Source organism: Eleginops maclovinus, chromosome 21, assembly GCF_036324505.1.
Source record: "Eleginops maclovinus isolate JMC-PN-2008 ecotype Puerto Natales chromosome 21, JC_Emac_rtc_rv5, whole genome shotgun sequence".
Lineage (NCBI taxonomy): Eukaryota > Metazoa > Chordata > Actinopteri > Perciformes > Eleginopidae > Eleginops > Eleginops maclovinus.
This window is the reverse complement of record NC_086369.1, coordinates 6,839,469-6,858,758: the sequence shown is the minus strand read 5'-3', so window position 1 is coordinate 6,858,758 and position 19,290 is coordinate 6,839,469. Positions and strand designations below refer to the sequence as shown.

At 41.1% G+C, this 19,290-nt stretch overlaps 1 protein-coding gene across 5 annotated transcripts in view; it reads right to left on the bottom strand.

Annotated features, from left to right (window-relative positions):
• Window positions 1-19,290, bottom strand: part of LOC134858175 (RNA-binding Raly-like protein) — an 87,454-nt gene that overhangs the window by 37,453 nt on the left and 30,711 nt on the right. For all 5 annotated transcript variants that reach the window (XM_063874082.1, XM_063874081.1, XM_063874085.1 and 2 more), the window contains exon 2: window positions 13,783-14,056. In XM_063874082.1, coding sequence (XP_063730152.1) covers window positions 13,783-14,038 — 256 coding nt within the window. In that variant the 5' untranslated portion in view covers window positions 14,039-14,056. The remainder of the gene's footprint in view (window positions 1-13,782; window positions 14,057-19,290) is intronic.

The following is a 19,290-nucleotide window of genomic DNA, read 5'->3' as shown; positions in this document are numbered from 1 at the left end:
CATCTGCAATGGTCCTTGTGTCAGCTCAGTACCGTGTGCACCTTTCGGCTTTAGCAACTTAACTCTTATCCAAAGAGAGTTTCACCAAGCGAGTTCAGTGGTTTAATCAAATCTTCACAGAATATGCAAAATATTCTTTTTATACAGAGGTCAATTCAGGTAGAAGTCATTATGCCTTACTGATTCCCTTAATTAAATCTATGCTAGTCACAAAGGAGGAGACAGATAAAAAGAGAAGAAGCTGAGTTTGAGAAAAGAGTTTTAAGCTTTGAGATAAGTGCGGAAAGGGCTGAAAAAAGTGTCAGATGTTTTGTTTCATCACTGTACATTCATTTAGACACATGCTTGAGTGTGGATCTATTCTCAGAGGCGAAACAATCTTCGTAGCTGCGCCCCAAATAGCAGAAGCTTGAGGTCTAAAAAGGCCAAGTGGCCAGTTTTGTCATGCACCGGCGCTTTAAACACTGCTGAAGTACCTTGGGATGGTTATGGCTTGACTGTCAACTGTTTCTGGATGAAGTCAAAGAGGTAACTCCTGACTGCAGCTTATTCAAAGTATTGAGTTCACTAAACTTGAGGTAGTTAACCGCAATAATGCTCGGCATGATTTCTTTTTTCTGGATAGCGGAGCTCAAGGCTGGGTCTCGTACGCCTGCTCTGAGTCACCATTCCACATAGCAACTGGACGCAATGATTCACAGGCCTCAAGATAGCATAATCTGTAGCATAATTGGTGAGGAGGCCTTGTAAATAAGAGGATGAGGATGGGAGGGGGGAAGCAAAACAGATGAGAGGGCGAGGAGACAGACAGAGTTAAATAAGGGAATGTAAGAGGACAAGTCAACACTTCAGAGAGCAAAAGCTTGCTCCGGGCGAGGTTATGGGCTGTTTTTAATGCTATTTTGTTTATGCTGTCCGTCTTCATTTAGGGGGGGGAGAACTCCGCAGCGAATGTGTCACTATGATTCTTAATTTGTACGCTAAGCAGGGGGGGGGGGGCTGGAGTCAAAGGGGTCACACTGCAGGGCCTTGTGAGCGGGAGTCCGCAGAACTCCTCAGGGGGTCGCAGTAATTATCACTGCATGTGTAATCACAAGCATTACTCACAGGATTTGTCTCTCGCCATTCTGCCCGAGGTGCATATCGGCAATTAAGAGACGGACATGACTGACTGGATCAATTATTATGGAGTGTAAAAAAGGGCAGATTATCCATTCTGGGGTCTTTGTCAAGTCTGTTACGAAGGTCTGTCTGTTAAGCTGTGCAAAGGTCGCACGGCAGTGGTCTCTGTCATAGCGGGACTGCACACTGCTTTTCTAACTGAAGTATTGCCTCTCAGCATGCACAAGCAGAGAATATGTAAGAGGACTAATCCTACACAAAGGCTCATTACTAATGAAGCACATCGCAGGGACGTGTAAAGACTAGCCTCCAGAGATAATGGTGGTCTTATCGCAACAGAAAACATGCATATTTATTGTATTGGTTTCATTTTGTTGTTCTCCCTGAGGTTTCTCCCACTTCTTCCCCTGTTGATTGTTGTGTTTCTTTTCTTGCTCTCTAAGGACAGAGGGTGCTGGTTGTTGTAAAGCCGCCTAAGACAATTGATTTTGCATTAAAAGGAGTCCAGATGTCGAACTCCATCAATTATCTGGTATTTCAAACGCGTCCTGTGTGCATCAGCATGCACTATATGTGAAGTACAAAAACAGTCAGCTCTGCATATGCATGGGGAACAATTATCCAACTCCGTTCTCCTTCAGTGGTCCGGAGTCACTTCCCTTCGCAGCCCGTCCCCCTCCCCGCTGTTTCTCTCCTCCCTCCTCTCTGTAAAAGGCGGATGTAATATTAATGAACACATCTCCAGCCAGGATGCTTGTTAGGCTTCAAGCTAATCCTATTTCACACTATCCCCACTGTTCACCTCAGTCTGGGCTTCCATCAGTTTATATACTAACAGCTAAAAGCTACAAGAAGGGACAGGGTGGGGGGGGGCTTCAGGGATCCTCGGTCAGACAAAGGAAGGAAATGTATCCTCAGCCGGTGAGGTAGCTGGCCGGTCAGTCGGAAGATATGAAGACAGGAATGAAGATGGATATGTGTCCTCTACTTACTGACTCATGTCGGTGTGTCGTTATATTTTGGGTGCAGTCACGAATGCCGGTACATTGGTAGGGAATATAAACACTTTACTTTACCAAATTTAACACAAAACGTAAGGAAATGTGTGTTTGGTAGCTTATTTCTTTGTTGTAACAATGCTCTTATCTTTCAAATAGTGCCACATTTGTGAGGAACATGCATGTGTGGGAGGACCAGCAGAGCTGAGTGTGTGGGTTGGGCCCATGAACAATTTGACAAATCTCCTCTGCCAATACCAAGCAGTTTTTTTTGCTGTTGAGTCTTTTGGTGTTGTTTGCTGGATTGGATGATTGAAGTCTGATGAAACAAGACATATTGGCAACAATATATTTAATAGAAATCTATTAATTTAACAAGCAGCCTGAGTGTGTGTGGAAGAACCATACACAGCCACAACAGCCTCTCCTCCTCATGGTGCTCACCAGCCTGATCACACACTGCTGTGGGACGGCATCACACTTTTCAACCAGTTGTTGTCCCTAAGACAGCCAGTGTGGATGTGTTGGTTACTCTGGCCCGGACAGCACGCCCAAGCTAATCCCACAAGTGTTCAGTTCGGGACTGCAGGCCATTCCCTCCGCTCCACTCCTACTCTATCCATTGCAGTAATCAGCAAAGCGTTCTCCACACCTTCTGCACACTGGGACCCTACGATCCAAGCTCTGTAGGCAGAATCTGGACTCATCGCTGAACATAATTTTCCTCCACATGTTGAGGTTCCTGTGCAAGTGGGCCGGACAGTGAAGGGCAGTCAAGGCAAGCCTCCTGGCGGCCATACGAGATCGGAGATTGGCTGCAGTTTGGCATTGGCAGAGGAGATTTGTCACATTTTTCATGGGCGCAACCCACATACTCAGCTCTGCTGCTCCGCCCACAAATGCATGTTCCTCACAAATGTGGCACCATTTGAAAGGTCAGAAAACTGTCTTTCCAACGGTATAAGAAGCCAAGAAGCATTGTTACATCAAATAAATAATCTACCAAGTTTACATTTAAATAAAAAAAGTTTCAGACCCCCCCATCATTTTTTCTCTTGACCTTATTAAAACCTAATTTATGGTAGTTTTTAAGCAATTACCACACTTTGCTACAAACTAGGCTTGCAGCATTCCTAAAGAAATGCATTAATTGCCTCTTTTCCCGAAATGGCTTGCCTGCATTTGGGTTGTCAAACCTTTTATATTCAATGAGATGCAACACTGTGGGGCTCTGCTTTACAAAACAGAAACAGTCTTTGTGTTTGATTGTGTTTTTTATTAGAAGCCTTTCATCTCTGCCAGATTACATAAGATGTTGTGTTTTTCGTGCTGTTTGTATTTAATGTATGCTAACAGAAGGAAGTTCTAAAGTAACAATTTAATTAAAGTAGAAAAAAATCAAATATATGAACCACCATTTCAATTCCGGAAAGTAAGGCATTAGAAAGAACATTAATAACTCTTAGAAAGCCTGTTCACTTGTTTTTTTTTCCTGCTTAGATGCATGAATTATATGAAATGGAACATTATTGGGGTACAAAAATAGTTTAGAATCAGTCTTTGCATTAACACCTGTAAGGAGCAATAAGGGCTCAATCTGTATGTTATATTTCTCATGTCTTGATCCACTGGAAATCTACTGGAATATCCGTGGGCTATGGAGAGGATATTACATTTTTCATTTTGTGCCGAGGAAGCAGGTTTTTTTTGTTGCTCAAGGGCACTTTGACACGTTGGCTGTTTTGACACATATTTCGACATATTGCAACCCATCAAACAACCAGCACACCGCCCTGCCCCCCGATAGGGATTTTTACTGTATATAATATACTTCACTGTTGCTCTCTGGCTGAGGTGATGGAAAAGGAAGCTCTGATTGATAAACAAACAATGTATTATATTAATTATATTCAGTTTATGATAAAAAGCATTTTTGCTTCACTTATCTCTGTAAAGGAAATGCTGATTGCAATTTAATGGCTGTGGAATTTACACACTATGTGTCTCAAAGGAACCATGTGATGCTTTCTGGGGTTTTCCTCTCCCTGTAGTGTTTATAGTTTTTTGTGCATGTCAATGGTTTGCAAAGGTTAAATCCGAAAGTTCCCTCCAGAGGGAGTTTCTCTCCCAGACCCCCCCCCCCTGCATGAAACACCTCGATTTGACTCCTTTGTTTACTTCCGTAACATAGTGACATCACTATGTAACACTTGTGATGGCAAGCGCACCAGCATATTATAAGTGACGTGGCTAAGGGGTGGGACAGCACTAAGTGGTTCAAACAATCACACCAGAGCCGGCCAGCTAACCAATCAGAGCAGACTGGGCTCTGGTTTCAGACAGAGGGTGAAAAGAGGTGCTACAGCACAGGCAGTATGAGAAGAATATAGCACTTTATGAACATTAAAGCATAGAAACATGTCACAGTAGAGACAAATAATACAATAGTGTAATAATATAATAGGGCCTCTTTAAGATTACACATAAGCCTTACTTTAAATGTGCGATTCTGTGTACTTCGGCTCATGATCCTGCTTTTTCAAGAAAACCTTAAACATATACTGTACACTGCCTGCATTTATCCCTAGAGGTAAGTGGAACAACCATTGTAGTTCTGACGTAAACAGAAATCATCCGGTTGCATTCTGGACAGCGGCACCAACAATAATAGAAATTGAGAACGCATGGGGGGAATTGAAAAAAGTTCTGTGCTATAACATACTGTCTACTGTACCAACACAACCAAAGAACAAAATCAAGGACACTGGCATACAAATATACCAACCATATACACGCACACACGCACGCACGCACGTACACACACACACACACACACACACACAAAGAGTTTCTGGATCCCGACTGGATTGCGACTGTGATTCACAGCTCAGTGTTTCTCTGCCTTTTGAACCCAGGTTTCTAATCAGAGAATTAGCTTCAGTTTCCCCTGCCAAAATCCACACAGTAATCCATCTCACTTTGTCCACACAGTGGCTCATGCCCCACTAACGCATTTGTCAGTATGCTTGAAAGAGGGAGAGGGATAGAGGAAAAAGAGAGGAAGAGACAAAGAAACAATAAGAGATCCTGGCAGCGGGGGAAATGTACTTTCCTGGTTTCCTGGGTGGCTTTATTAAAGCCTATTAGTTGCACAATGACAATCTTTATATTTCTTAAGTATTGTTTCCACAAGAGAAACACGTTTGAATATCCTGAATACATTACAGCTCAGATAAATCCTCTGCTCTGCTGCTGTTGATGTTATTGTATGAGTGTGAGCCTGCGCATCGCTCTGTACCTGATGTTATGGATTCTTTTGTCGAGTGCTGGGTCAGGCCAACTGTGCATTCAACGTCCGGCCCAGTCTCTCCGAGCATGATTAATGAGGGAGGAGACGGACAACCAGGGTGCATTCTAATCACCCACAAGGACAAGCAGAGATATGGAAAGGAGGGAAGAGAGAGAGCAGAGGGAACGAAAGATATGTGTATGTATCGACGTTACAGTGTGTGTGTCTGGTTAAAATCCTTTTCTGACTCGAGCACAAACCTGAATTCTTTAACGCTTCCCATCTGCAGGCACACACAGACCACACACACACACACACACACACACACACACACACACACACACACACACACACACACACACACACACACACACACACACACACACACACATGCTTAGACACAGTGGATACTCAGCTTCAGAAACAAGAGGACATGAAAGACACAGAGGGGGCCTTATGGGGTTAGCTTTGGCAAGGCTCAGGCCAATGGATCAAGAGGAATTGGACCATCTAGTTGCATAGTGCAATACCCATTAGGCCTCTCACTCGTCATGCTTCTGAACCTGGCTTCTCAAAATAAAGTTACTGAGCTGTGCAGTTATTGTAGACATAGTTGGAATTATCTATGCAAATTTCGATGTGAAAGAGAGCATGTGAATACTAATGCAGAATGATAGAAAGAATTACAGCAGCCAGGTGGAGAAAAAGCAAGGGGATTGGTTTGGATAGACATTAAAGAAAAAATCCCCCTCGGGTATTCACTTAGAATGTTAAGCCTCTGATATTCAGAGCATTTCAGGAGTTTGTGTATTTTTTGAGTAAGTGTTGGAATTCTATATGAGTTGCATAATCTTGTATTTTTCTAGAACACAGCTGAATCTAAATACTTTCTTAACAGGAGTTAGGAATAAAGAGAAGCCACCCACTCACCGTGAAACAACAACTTGCTTTACACATTTGTATGTTTAAGATAAGAATGTTTCTCTTGTGTTGCTTTACATGTAGTTAGAGTCTGTTAATGACTTCAGAGAGAGCCATGTTAGCTGGTAGCTTTATCCTAAGCTAAGCTAGCAAGGTAGTGGAAGCTAAAATCTAACGTACACATTTGGCAGTGATATCTTATTTTTTGTGAATCTTAAGAGGAAATTGATTCACTGCAATGTTGACCTATTAGTTTAAGGCACCTATAGTTTAAGATTGTTTTTATTGCTAACTTCAATCTTACAAGTCAATGGAACAGTACGTCACCCTGTAAGAGGCGAGTCTTGGTCAAAATCCGTCAGACTGTGCATGTCATACTAATAAAATGCAAAAGCGACATTTAAATAAAGTGAACAAGCAATTCAAGTGGTGGTAAAGCTCTTCATGATAGCAGAAAAAAATAGTACACAATATGAAACTGTATTTTCATAGCGTCAGCATTACCCTCACTCGCTAATCTATAAAGCATTATTTCTCATCATATAATGAAGGGTTGGTTTGATTTATTAACTCAATTATCCCAAAGCGAAATTTGTTTTCAGTGAGGGTAACCATTTAACATAAGTCATTTTAAAGAAGCCATTGTACACATATGGCAGAAAACCAGCAAAGATGGTGTCATACTCCACAAGCAGAGGGAAAACAGTAATAAACCATGGATCCAAGACCACTGTTTTCAATTGTTTGCTATATTTCTCATACAACTGTGTTCTTCGAACTACGACAGCCCAAAATCACACAGAGTGAAAGCCGTTAAAAGAATGTAAAATATGTATTCCATAAAAGTCCACTATTGGCAGCAACTGTACTATATGAAAATATCTGTTGTGGCCAAACGGCAGTACTACAACTTCTGTATCAATCCGTGACGACACTAAAAAAACAACTCAGTTTTAACACTCTTATAGCCTTTATTTGAATAATTAGTGAAGAGTTGTAAAATGCATTAAAAGCTGAATCCAGATTAATTTTCTCTCTCCACTCATTGTACTGATCCAAAAGCGGGAGATCGGGGACAGGGCTTAAGTGAAAACTAAACTGCGCATCATCTATGCTCTCGACAGCAAGGCGTGATGGGTAATTTGTGACCTTTTGCTCTCGAGAATCTCAGGCCATTTTGTCTTCACGGGCCAATAAGTAGCTCTCATAGGAATGAACGAGGTCCCGCGGCCCGCTGCCATCGCTGAATCCAGATGTTATTATACATCCATGAGTTTATTTCAACGTTTTAAGTAAATACACAAAATCAGGAAGCAAAAAGTACAATACATGCCTTTGGTAGGTGTATTTCCCCACTGCCGTGATTTGACACACTACACACTTACAGCAGTTCTCCCTCCCTCTACCTGTCCCTAGCCCTTCTTCTCTTCGCCTGCTATACTTCTCTGTCCTGTGCTCCTTGCTATGCATCATGTTGGCCCACAATGACGATTGATTGCAGTCCCACTGCCTTTGTAATCCGCTTAGGATGGATTTTGCATCTAAATCACGTTATTATTTATGTGCGTAACTCTGGCCAGTGCTATTTAGAAGGCAGTATGATTGGTGATCCATCACACATTATCCTTCACGTTGGTCATTAATATTGTAATGGGATGGACCTTCACCATGACACGTCCAGGTGGAAAGGAATGCAGATCTCTTCTAGGGGGGTTAGGATACTCAAAACAGGAGTCCACAGAGGGAAGATTATCAGGAGTGCTTGCTACAAGACGGACTCTCCAGAGATGTTATTATTTCCCTCACTGTCTGCCATTAACCTCTCTCCTTTCCCTCCCTTACTCACAAGTTGCTCAGTAGCTTGTATCCTAATACGTGGCCCCTTTCAGAAAAATGTGGGATGTTATTCGTTCATTGTCCTTTTCCACCAGGGCTTCAATCACTACCTGCCAATCACACAAATCTGCTGCCTACATGGCGGTGCACAGAAGCAGACAGTGCCACATTAGGACATAATTGAATCAACCACCTCTGTAGATGAGAAAAACAAGGAAAGATAGATCTTCATCGTACCACGTAAATGGTAAGGGTGGTGTGCACTGCAACATTTTTTATGCATATACATCAAAGGAATCCAACAATCCTAACTCTTCAGAGAACCTCAGAAAACTTTTAGGATTTAAGCTAGCTAGTTTCAGTTACACATGAGTTATACACTGTGTTGTATACATTTAGATTTGGAGAATCAGTGGTGGATTTGTCAGGTTTAGTGCACACTGGGACAGCTGAGGGGCAAAACAATATGTCACTCTTTGACTCTATGGCAGCCCACAGAGTTGACTCAGGAGCGAGGCCACGGAGATACACAACACAGACCTCAGTGGGCGAAGAAGGAAAACTGCTCAGATGCATTTGAGGTTCATGGATGCCAGCAATCATCATGTCACCGTGTCAGGAAGAATTCCCCAATTCAGCTTTTAGCCAGAGGGAAGACACAAGCGAGAGACAGAGAAACTTGTACTTAAAGTGCCTTATGCTACAACAGAGAGCTGAGCTAAGAAGGCTGTGATACTGTTGTGATTGCAGAATGCGAGCTCCACCCTTCTGAGCAGAGGTCTGATTAGCCAGAGTAACAGCTACAGCTTTGCAGTGCCTTTGAAACTGATAACGTTAGCTAATTGCTTGACATCTTCAGAAACTTCTCAGTAAACAAATTAGATCCAGGCACAAACAAAGTGATGTAAAATGGTTTGAATGATGTCTTTCGGTTTTATAAGATTTCCACTAAAAGAACATTTATTCCCGGTATCCTGAAAATATGCCTTTAACATAGCGTTAGCGTACAACATGTTCAGACCTTTAAACAGTGGTGAGAAATTCCAATGTACTACAAGGCATTACTGCATGTCTGTAATGTTATATATTATGTGAAGTGTATTACCTTCTTTAATAATAACTCCTAAAACAATATCCTAAATATATTCAAATGCTACGCAAGTGAGTGCATGTTAGTTTTAAATCTGTTTAATAAAGTTTGGAAGGAGTAAACAAATTAAATTCCAAAACACCGCATTATGCAGATTTATTTACTTAATGGAATTAATTGGAATACGTTCTCAGCACCGCTGTGAAAGAGACAACAGAGGAAATATCCTTCAACTCTACTCTGCAAGACTCAAAATTCAACATCTGTGTTCATGTGGAGTGCTCTAAGACAGATCTCTTTATGCGTGTAGCCCAGAAATGCACAGAGAAATTGCACTTGTGCCATTCAGAGTAGCATTGCACGCACTGCCATTAAGTAATGATTGCCGGGCTCACAATCCTAGATGTGTTCTCATGAACTCCTATTCATATTTGATAGGGTAATGGAGCATCCCCTTTTTGCCACTGAGCGGCAGGGGGAGGAAGGTGCTGCCAGCTGTGCTATAATAGAATTTCTTGCATTAATTTATCCTCTTTTTTTATATATATAGGCGCACACACACACACACACACACACACACACACACACACACACACACACACACACACACACACACACACACACACAGATTCAGTGATAGTCTTATCTTCTGTGGAGGTGGCATGCTTTGACCTTTGACTCTTGTGTGTCACTGAGTGCAAAGATAAGTCATCACCAGTGCCTCTGAGCAGCTGAGGTGGATCCGTGCAGTCGCAGAATGATGTGATTATTCCTCTGACCTCTTTACCAGAGCTGTGCTTTTTAAACGTACGTCTGCCTCCACAACAAAACTCCCTGCTCCATTTCATAAGGGCTTCGAATGATCTCGATGGCCAACGGTGGTGGAAACACCAACATATCTAAATGCAGCACCTCCAGTAACACAGCTTCAATGTGATCTCTGAAATTGAGGTGAAATCCACAGATACTTTGCAGAGGTCATTTACTTAAATCTATATCAATATGTAACTGATCCACTCATCTGCTATTCCAATATACAAGGCATCAGCTTGAGAGGAGACTGAGGGTGTCCTTGATTGTCAATTAAGACTCTCCCAGTCATATTCCTGCCGCATGACGTGCAGACTGAGTGATATCACTGAGGGCAGTGTTGCCTTGCTGCACAGTCGGTTTGAATTGAACTATGGTGTCACATTTTTGATAGTGCGCTTTCTCAAACAAAACCAAGAAAGGATGCATAATGAGAGTCTTATGATTTGTAGATAAGTAACTAATAAATCACTAACACCATTATTCTGGATATGGTAGAGTGCTCATTTTGGCTCTGACCAGTGCTGGTCTTGGTTTAATAACTGTTTTTTCTGCTTATTCGCTGATTACAATATTCCGAATGGCACATAGGAAGCTAATGCAAGACTGGAAAGAGCAAAAACACATCAGCCACCATTAATCGGGCAAACAGAGCTCATCCTAACTTGCTATTTCTTTTTTCTTTACCATGCTTCATTCATTGTATATAACATCAGAACATTTATTTTGTAAGTGAACATCCAATTAGTTTGTGAAAAGGCAACATTAAACGCTTACAAGACAGGCCTTCATGAACGCTACACATTTTAACAAAAAAAAAAGCAAATGAAGAAAACCAATTAGGCTCTGCTTACACCTTTGGCTTGTAGCTTTGGTGTTTTGATCTCAAGTGGAAAGCTCTGCAAAGGAAAGTTCACACCTGGCATAAGAATGCATCTTCAGAAGCGTCTTGATTGATCCTATCTGTTTCAGGCAAACTGAACACCCAGAATGTTTGTAAGCTGCAATCTGGGCTTTTTGGAAAGGTTCCGACATTGTGGATGAAGCCAGCGAGAGATAATAGAAAGGAGGAACAAAAGGAGAACACCTGGGTTGTTGAGGGCCACCAGGATGCTAAGCAAGCATGAGCGTTTACGCTACAAAATATATAATATGTCCCAGACCACCTTCGCAGGTGGTTTCAGTGATTGGATCATCAGGTTTTTGCTACTCGTTTACTCTTGTATCAGGGATGGCCACTTTGTCGCATAAGGATTTTAAAACCATGTGAAAGCACGGTCTTTGTAGCCAGTTGGAATTTTTAAAGAGGCTGGGGCAGTCAGAGTCAGATTACTGGTGTTATGTTTAGGTTAATAAATGTGTTCTGGGAATACAAAGAAGACCTGTCTTTTAATAACCATTTAATGAGCTTTGTATTTTCTTTTGTTAAATAATGCATTTTACACTGCATATATGTCAAAGCTAATGCTCATTAACACGGTAGTTAACAGTTTGGGGAATATCTTTTTCACTGGGTAATGGCCTTTAACTGAGTTTGTTTCCCTCTGTTGTGTTCATTTTCTGTATTTTTCATTATCAACCCTAACCCCAAAATACCCCCCTTAGGATATTGGATAATGAAGTGGCAGAATGTGTAAGTGGTTAGAAAGATAAGCTTCAAGCCAGGGGACAAGAGTCCTGCTGAAATGACCATGAAGAAACTATTTTCCTACCAAAACCATGGTGGAACATTCTAGTACCCTCGCTTACCTTGTATATAATTGGGCGATCGCTTTGTATTTTTGTAATTACAAATGCATGCAATTTGAATTTAGAACTAGTTGCAATACCATTGGCCGAACCACCTCTATATATTTTCAGGGATGTATTGTGACTATATGTGTGTATATGCATGGCATTTTCAATGCACAAACAACTTCATGTGTGCAGCGTTTCGAGGTCAATATATCTCTGGGCATTCTGCAACAATACCAGACAATGCCTGCCTCTAAGCCTGTGCGTAATGCAACATCTCAAGGACTTTGATCAGCCATATGAGACAGTGATGGCTTCTTTCTCAGTGCAACCACTTCAAATACATATTGATACCAGGAATAAATGTAAGGATGTTGAATAATATAAGTGCAAAGGGGTCTAGTTTCCCGCAGATCGGACGGACACATTATTAATTGACATGCCTTAGTTCCAACTATTTCTGTCAACAACATTCTGCTAAACCTCCAACTGTAGTGTCCACCTGCTGTTTGGAGCTTGCTGGTTCACTGTGGGAAGCGACCAGAGCATGAATGCCAAATAAAAACTTGCAGGTATTAACATAATTAATTAATCCAACACTAAAAGAAAACAATATTACATTTCAACACCATTTTAAATACACTGACACCCTTGTACGTCCTGGCACTAACCCTAACCCTAACCCTGGTCAAAATAACAAAAAAGTTGCACACTACCAAACATCCACTTTCACCGAACTGTTGGCTTTGAGTCTTCTTTCCCTTTGTTGTTGTAGTTATTATTGTCCATTCACAACCACTGCTGTGTAGGGCTTACTGCAGATCCCTAATGCCAAATATAAACTCTGTACATATTCAGCATTCAAATAATAATCCATCCTGGTTCCATTCTTAACTTCCATCATGCACCGCTCCCTTTCATCGTCGTACGTTGGTATTTTCAACAGTATGAGTAACACCTACGTCACTTCCTGGCGAAATTACCGTCCCGCCCACTTTTGGGGGTAAATATTTGCTTTCATTTGAATGGCAGTCAATACAGACTCTAAAGTTTTCGACAATCACATCAAACAATTCAGATAACCACTCTTTTTTTATATCTAGATGTCTGGATTTATCATTTACATCAAATGGGAAATGATGTCCGGACAGTCTGCTGGAGGATGAGTGGCAGGCAGCAGGCTTACACTGAATCTGTGAATTCTGAATTACATAGTTTCTTTTACTGTCCTTTTTTCTGTAGAGGAAGTAAAGAAACCGTAGGTCTGGTTTTATTTGTTGTTTGAGGTGCAATATATGACTCAGCAGCTTTAAGACATAAAGAAACTATTATTATCCCCAATCAAAAGGTCTGATGCCTGCATGCAGATTCATCCAGTCATGATTATTTTAAAATCATGTTTTAAATAAGCAGTGTCTAGCAATGAGCACTGCTGAATCTAATTCCAAAGCTTCACGAAGAAGACCAAAGATGATGCCCTTCTCATAAAAAATGAATTATAATTCAGCAAAATGGTATACACACATTTCATAGTCCACAAAAGCAGCCCAAAGCATGCATAGTAGAACAGTGATCCTTGCCATTTACCATATTCTGCTAGTAGTGTGTCTCTGACATACTTTTGCAAGTTTCTCCCTGGTAAATGCTAAAATCAAACTGTGGTTATATTCACTTGTAGATCATTTGACAGATTCCACAGGGATTTTCTCCAAAACAGCGTGACAACAAGCACAGATACTTCAGCATTTAGGAGCCCAGGGAGTTTCTAGACTAAAAGTCGGCAAGGTGCCCCAAGGCATATTATGTTCCTGGGAGAGACAATCCATTAGTCTTGTGAAGGCTTAAACGAAACATCCCGTAGTCCAAGGGAAAGGTTTTTCTGAAGGGACCTATCATGTTAGCTCTTCTGATGCCATCTGCAATTCGAGTACAATGCTACAAATCACTAAAGAGAGAAACAGTGAAAAGCAAAAGTGACTCACCAAGAGGCTGTCCAGCGATGACACGTGCATTTTCCCCCGCCACAGCTGCCCGTGCGTTCCTCTCGTTCAAATACTGTACGAAGGCGTAACCTTTGTGGACAGAGCAACCCACTATCTTGCCGTATTTGGCAAAGATGACCTCTATGTCGGTCTTCTTGACAATGGCTGTGTTGAGATTGCCAATAAAGACTCTGGAGTTTAGGGAGCGCGGGTCATTCTTGTTGGTCACGTTGCTGGTCTGGAGTTTACCAGTCATTCTCCTCCAGTTGCCCTCCTGGGACACAGACAGAGGAGGGGAGGGGAGGACATAGCTTTAGAGGTTTGGGGCAGTCTAACTCCAGCTAAATCTAAATCTAACATTATGGAACCTCAGGTCAATATTATGAAATAAATAAGAAATTATGAAATAAGTATGCCTACAGTCAAACATATTACCAATGCAACTGTTATTATGTTGGTAAAAATGAAGTGTAAGTTTGTCATTTTCATTTTCATATTGCCTCCCTGCCGGCTCATTAAACACCTGCTAGCTTACTAGCTAACTCCTGTTGGCTAAAGTAACCACAGTAAATACTGTCTGTTTTTGCACTTCAAAATTGTCTGCATTGGATAAACATAATTTAATAGCAACACTGTCAAAAATATGTCGTTATCTCCCTTTAGAACTGGCTTTCTGTGGTGTCACAATTTGACTAACATGAGCTAGCTTGTTAGCTAACTGGCAGTTTCTGAGGTGACGGCTGGATGGTAACCCTTGAATTGTTTAAAAACAGTTAGGTGCTGATCTTAAATAGTTACAGAACAGGTCGTAGGGAAATGACTGTTGTGACAGTTTTGCGCTACAGGTTTCCAGACCAGCTGAGAGGTTGGGGCCAAAATTAAAATGACATTATGACATGAATTATAACGTGAAATAAATACATAAAGCTACTTTTGTACTGTGATAACATAAAATAAGAATGATTATTATCTGTAATAACATTTCATCATACCCACTCAGTTATTTCACAATTTCTTATTTATTTTATACTTTAACACTTCAGGGCTCCATAAAAGACATCGATTGCACTTCATCAATATATTTTACAATGTTTTGGAGGGTACACTTCATCATATTTATCATTGGCAAGTCAACTGCTTACCTCAGCATCCTTTTTTTTGCATTGTTAAAGTGCTACCACTGTATGGCTGAGTGGGAGAATTAGGACTAACAGTATGTGAATTTCACAGCAGTTTGCTCTGCTTTGTGAGAAACCAAATACAGTAGCTGTCAGTGAGAACACTTTGCTATCTCAATACCCGTATTGTTGCGTCCCTAATGCTTTGTGTGCCGTTTCACTGATCACAGAATGTGGAGGCTGTAATTCATGTTACAGTTCTATTCAGACAGTTTTGTGCTGTCAAGTTATCAGTACACATTACTCCCAGCTTCTGTAGGTCTCCTCTGCAGTAATTATGAAATGACCTTATCATGCCCCGAATGTTTCTCTAAAACATGATTTGCTGCAGGATCAGAAAAATGATGTCCCAAAGAATGGATGCACTTTATTTAATTCCACATTTAATCAAAGATAGCATAAAGTAGATGCTCATTTGCTTTTCCCATAGATTTTTGTTATGTACCTTCATTTTGGTTTAATCACTTAAGGAAATCTGTTTTCATTACAGTTTATATTTCAGTACAGTGTAAACACAGTGAAATAGTGTGAATGAAAACACTGAATATTCTAAATTTGCCTCCTCAGAGTCTCTGTCACAGTGATAACTATTCTGCTTTGAGACGAAGAGCCTGAATAATGGATCCATTCCTTGGTAAATAGGATTAGTAACCAAGGTAACACTGATGTTGGAGCATTGAATGGACACACACACACACACACACACACACACACACACACACACACACACACACACACACACACACACACACACACACACACACACACACACACACACACACAAACACATTTTGTCACAAGCTGCTGTCTTTCTTTTCCTTTATGCAACTTCATTTTCCATTGCAAGAGGCCTTGTAGATCCTTCCAGCTCAGCCTCCCTGACGTGACACTGTATCTTCACAATTACAGGATGTATTTTTATTGTGAATAGCTGAACTATAATGGGTTTATTCAGCTTATTATAGCAGGGAATGCAATAATGTCCAAACTACAGTGAGCTGATGTAATTCACAAACTGAGTGAGGGGTAAATTCTATCACAAGGTCGCTCGCTCGGTATCTACGGTAGATGATGAGGAAACTGACCAGTCATCCAGTAAATACAAGAGCAGCCATGTGATTTACAGAGAGAGATTCTCTGTCAGGCATCCATTACACCTGAGACTGAGATCATGCTAGACATTCAGCTGCTCACTCATGGATAAACACATATTATTTCACCTGGCAGCACATGTTTTTAGCACTACATCACGCACAGTGTGATGCTATGGGCTTGACTTTTCAACATGTACTACGGATGTGTGCCGATGTTTATAGTGTTGCATAAATGTGTGTTGATTCTGCGTGTGTGTATGTGTCTCTCAAGTGGCCTTGACATTTATCCGCAGCAGACAACTGGAAATGAATGTGGGGCCAGCACACACACATACATGTTCTCGCTCAAATGAGCTCCAGAATGGCCACTTGATGGTAGTTTAAGCCCACAATCTGACACCCAACCCATATTGATGTCAGCAGACAGGTCACAGCGGACATACCTAATCAGTAAAGAAGCGTTAAATTGCTTCTCTGGTCAGATAAATCAGGAGAAGGTTGCGGTCACAGAACCCTTTTACCACCCTGTACTGTTATATTTCATGTTGTCTTGTCTGTTGTTTTCTTTAGAGCTGGAACCTAATTTATTCCATCACTGCTTTTCCTGCTGACCTTGCAATCTACTTTATTTACAACCTCCATTAGGGTTCTCATCCTTTTGAGGTGATAGCGTCATGAAGAGAAACATAAGGAAACAACACAGTATGTGACAGGCACCGGGAGTGTAATTGGCAAAGTAATTGTTCCGAAGACTTGACATTTCTTGTTAAGAATAAGTAGCACAAAGAAGAGCTTTATCCCGGAAATAAAGTCTACAAATGGCTTTTAGAGGGGAAAATTGATGACCTGGTGTTCACCCGCTCTTTAAAAATGATTACAGCTTCTACTGTACGGCGTTTTGTCAGTAAAGAGGAGACAGATAAGTCTTTCATGCCAGCATGGTCGTGTCAGAATAGGTGTCACATTTTTTAAAAGGTGGATGTCTCCTCTTGGAATGAAGCATTTTGTTCCTGTGGCATTACAGAAAACCCAGTGAAGATTCTTCTCCTAATATGGTATAATAAAGCATTGCAATCTCATGCCAATGGAAATAATTATGGATTAGGTCAGGGAAACAGCACCAAAGGTCATGTGGTTGACATCATTACTAGAACTAGATATATTACAGTTTGTACCTTGCTCTGTAATGCATTGTGCATTGGTGGACAGGCTCTTAAAGGTTGTGGTTGGGTTCGGCCACCTGCCTGATTTATAGACATATTTTCATACAGGGAGGTAACTCATTGAATTGATTCCTTTTGTAATTTCCTTCCACTCCACCACTTTACATTTCTCTTCGCCAAGCCTCAGACACTCTGCTGTGATTCCCAAAGCATCTTGACGGGTTGCGGAAAGGCTGGAGAAGCTGCTCACTGAGACAGAACAGACAAAGGTAGCCTGATACACCTTTTCCATTGGTGGAGCTGCCATGTACTGCAGAGGTGGAATAATTGCCTTGTGGATTCCTTCCATTTATATCACGTCTTAAAATGTGTCTCTCTGCCGGTGAAAGCAATGGCAACAACCAAGAAATAAATTCCCTCTATTTGTAAATCAATGAGGATATATGCTCTGTAGGATAGGCTGCAGAGCATTTCTGTGGTGCAACCAGCCACAGTGCGCTTTTGTGAAGCGCATTCAGAGGGGGAAGCAATTGTGCCAGACAATGACAAACGAAAGTCACCGTATTTTGTCTGATTGGACTGGGAAAGAAATGTTGTATTATATAAAAAAGGATAGTGGCCTTAAAGCAATTAAATGCCCTAGCCACGAATCAACCGTCTCCTTTAAAGTGTGTTTAGTCTTAAAGATAGACAGGTAAAGCTTAATTTGTCATTTGGCTTCATCAGTCCACCGAGTTGGGCTGTGATTCTACTCAGTAAGTACACGGCTACAACAAATAGGGTGGATACAAAGGAAGAAAGACAACCTTACCTGCCAAAGGGGCTTAAAGCGCTGTCAAAGCATACATGAATTACAGTGAGTGAGACATTTACACAATATCACTTTTATGACTATCACCATTACCCTCTATTATACAACCCAAGCTGTTTGAAACATCTTTGTAAATCATCTCTCAGGCCATGTTTTAAAGACAAAACACAGGGAGATAACAACATGCAGCTTTTCTCATACCTTCTATTGATTGTTTTATAGTTCTCTATTTAATTTTAATTTTTTACAGTTTTTCAAAATGTATGTACCTCTGATGAAATCCTTTCTCTTAGAAAAAAACGTGTTATTATTAATAATTAAGGGGCAGCTTATCCGGCAGTTCTGAGCAACAAATGGCAAAGTAAGCAACTACCTCACTAACATATCGGAGACTTTAGCAAGAGATATTACGTACAACATTTTAAAAATATACTATAACATTTGTGATAACTGAGAAAAACATATTTCAAAAGGTTGAAACTATTAAGCTTCTTAATGTTACTTTTCCTCTTACGTGCATATACTGGTATAGGACAGTGCTGATAGAGTGGTGCGGTGATGAAGTAGGCCGACCCGAAAGTGAGCATCCCAAGGGGTCCCTCCACAGAAAGTGATGGGATTTCCCCATTGGACTTCAGTTTATTGCAGAAATTACTGTAAGCTCTGTTGCCAAGACACGTTTATGATACAGCACACGTTATGTCCAGCAGGATCATATTCACATATTAACATAACTGTGTGATTTCTGAAGAGTAAATGCACTCAGCAGAATGTGAAAGCTAAGGTAATGCTATAAAGGAACTACATCACGGTCGCATGGCTGCGTGTCACCACCGTTAAGCTTAAGGCAGCCTTGTGTCAGCGTGATATTTAGTAGTTTATTTAGTCTTTTTAAGTTATTTTTTGGGGCTTTTTGCCTTTAATCGGATAGGAGAGTGACAGGAAAGTGGGAGAGAGAGTCGGGGTGGGATCAGAAAGGACCATGGGTCGGGAATCGAACCGGGGTCGCCGGCGTACGGTGCAGGTGCCCCAGCACGGCCGGGGCCTATTTAGTCACTTTTTCTATGATATGTAGAAGCTTTGGACATTCATGAGTGGAGTATATACTGATTTATTTTAGGGCGTAGAACAAAACTTGAAAGTCTTGTGAGCTTGTGTTTACACCACACCTGATTTGAGGCTTCTTACCACAAAAACCTTCCAAAAACCATTCGCTTTGAAACGAGGGAACCAGAAGTGGAAAATGCTAAGAATACACCAGG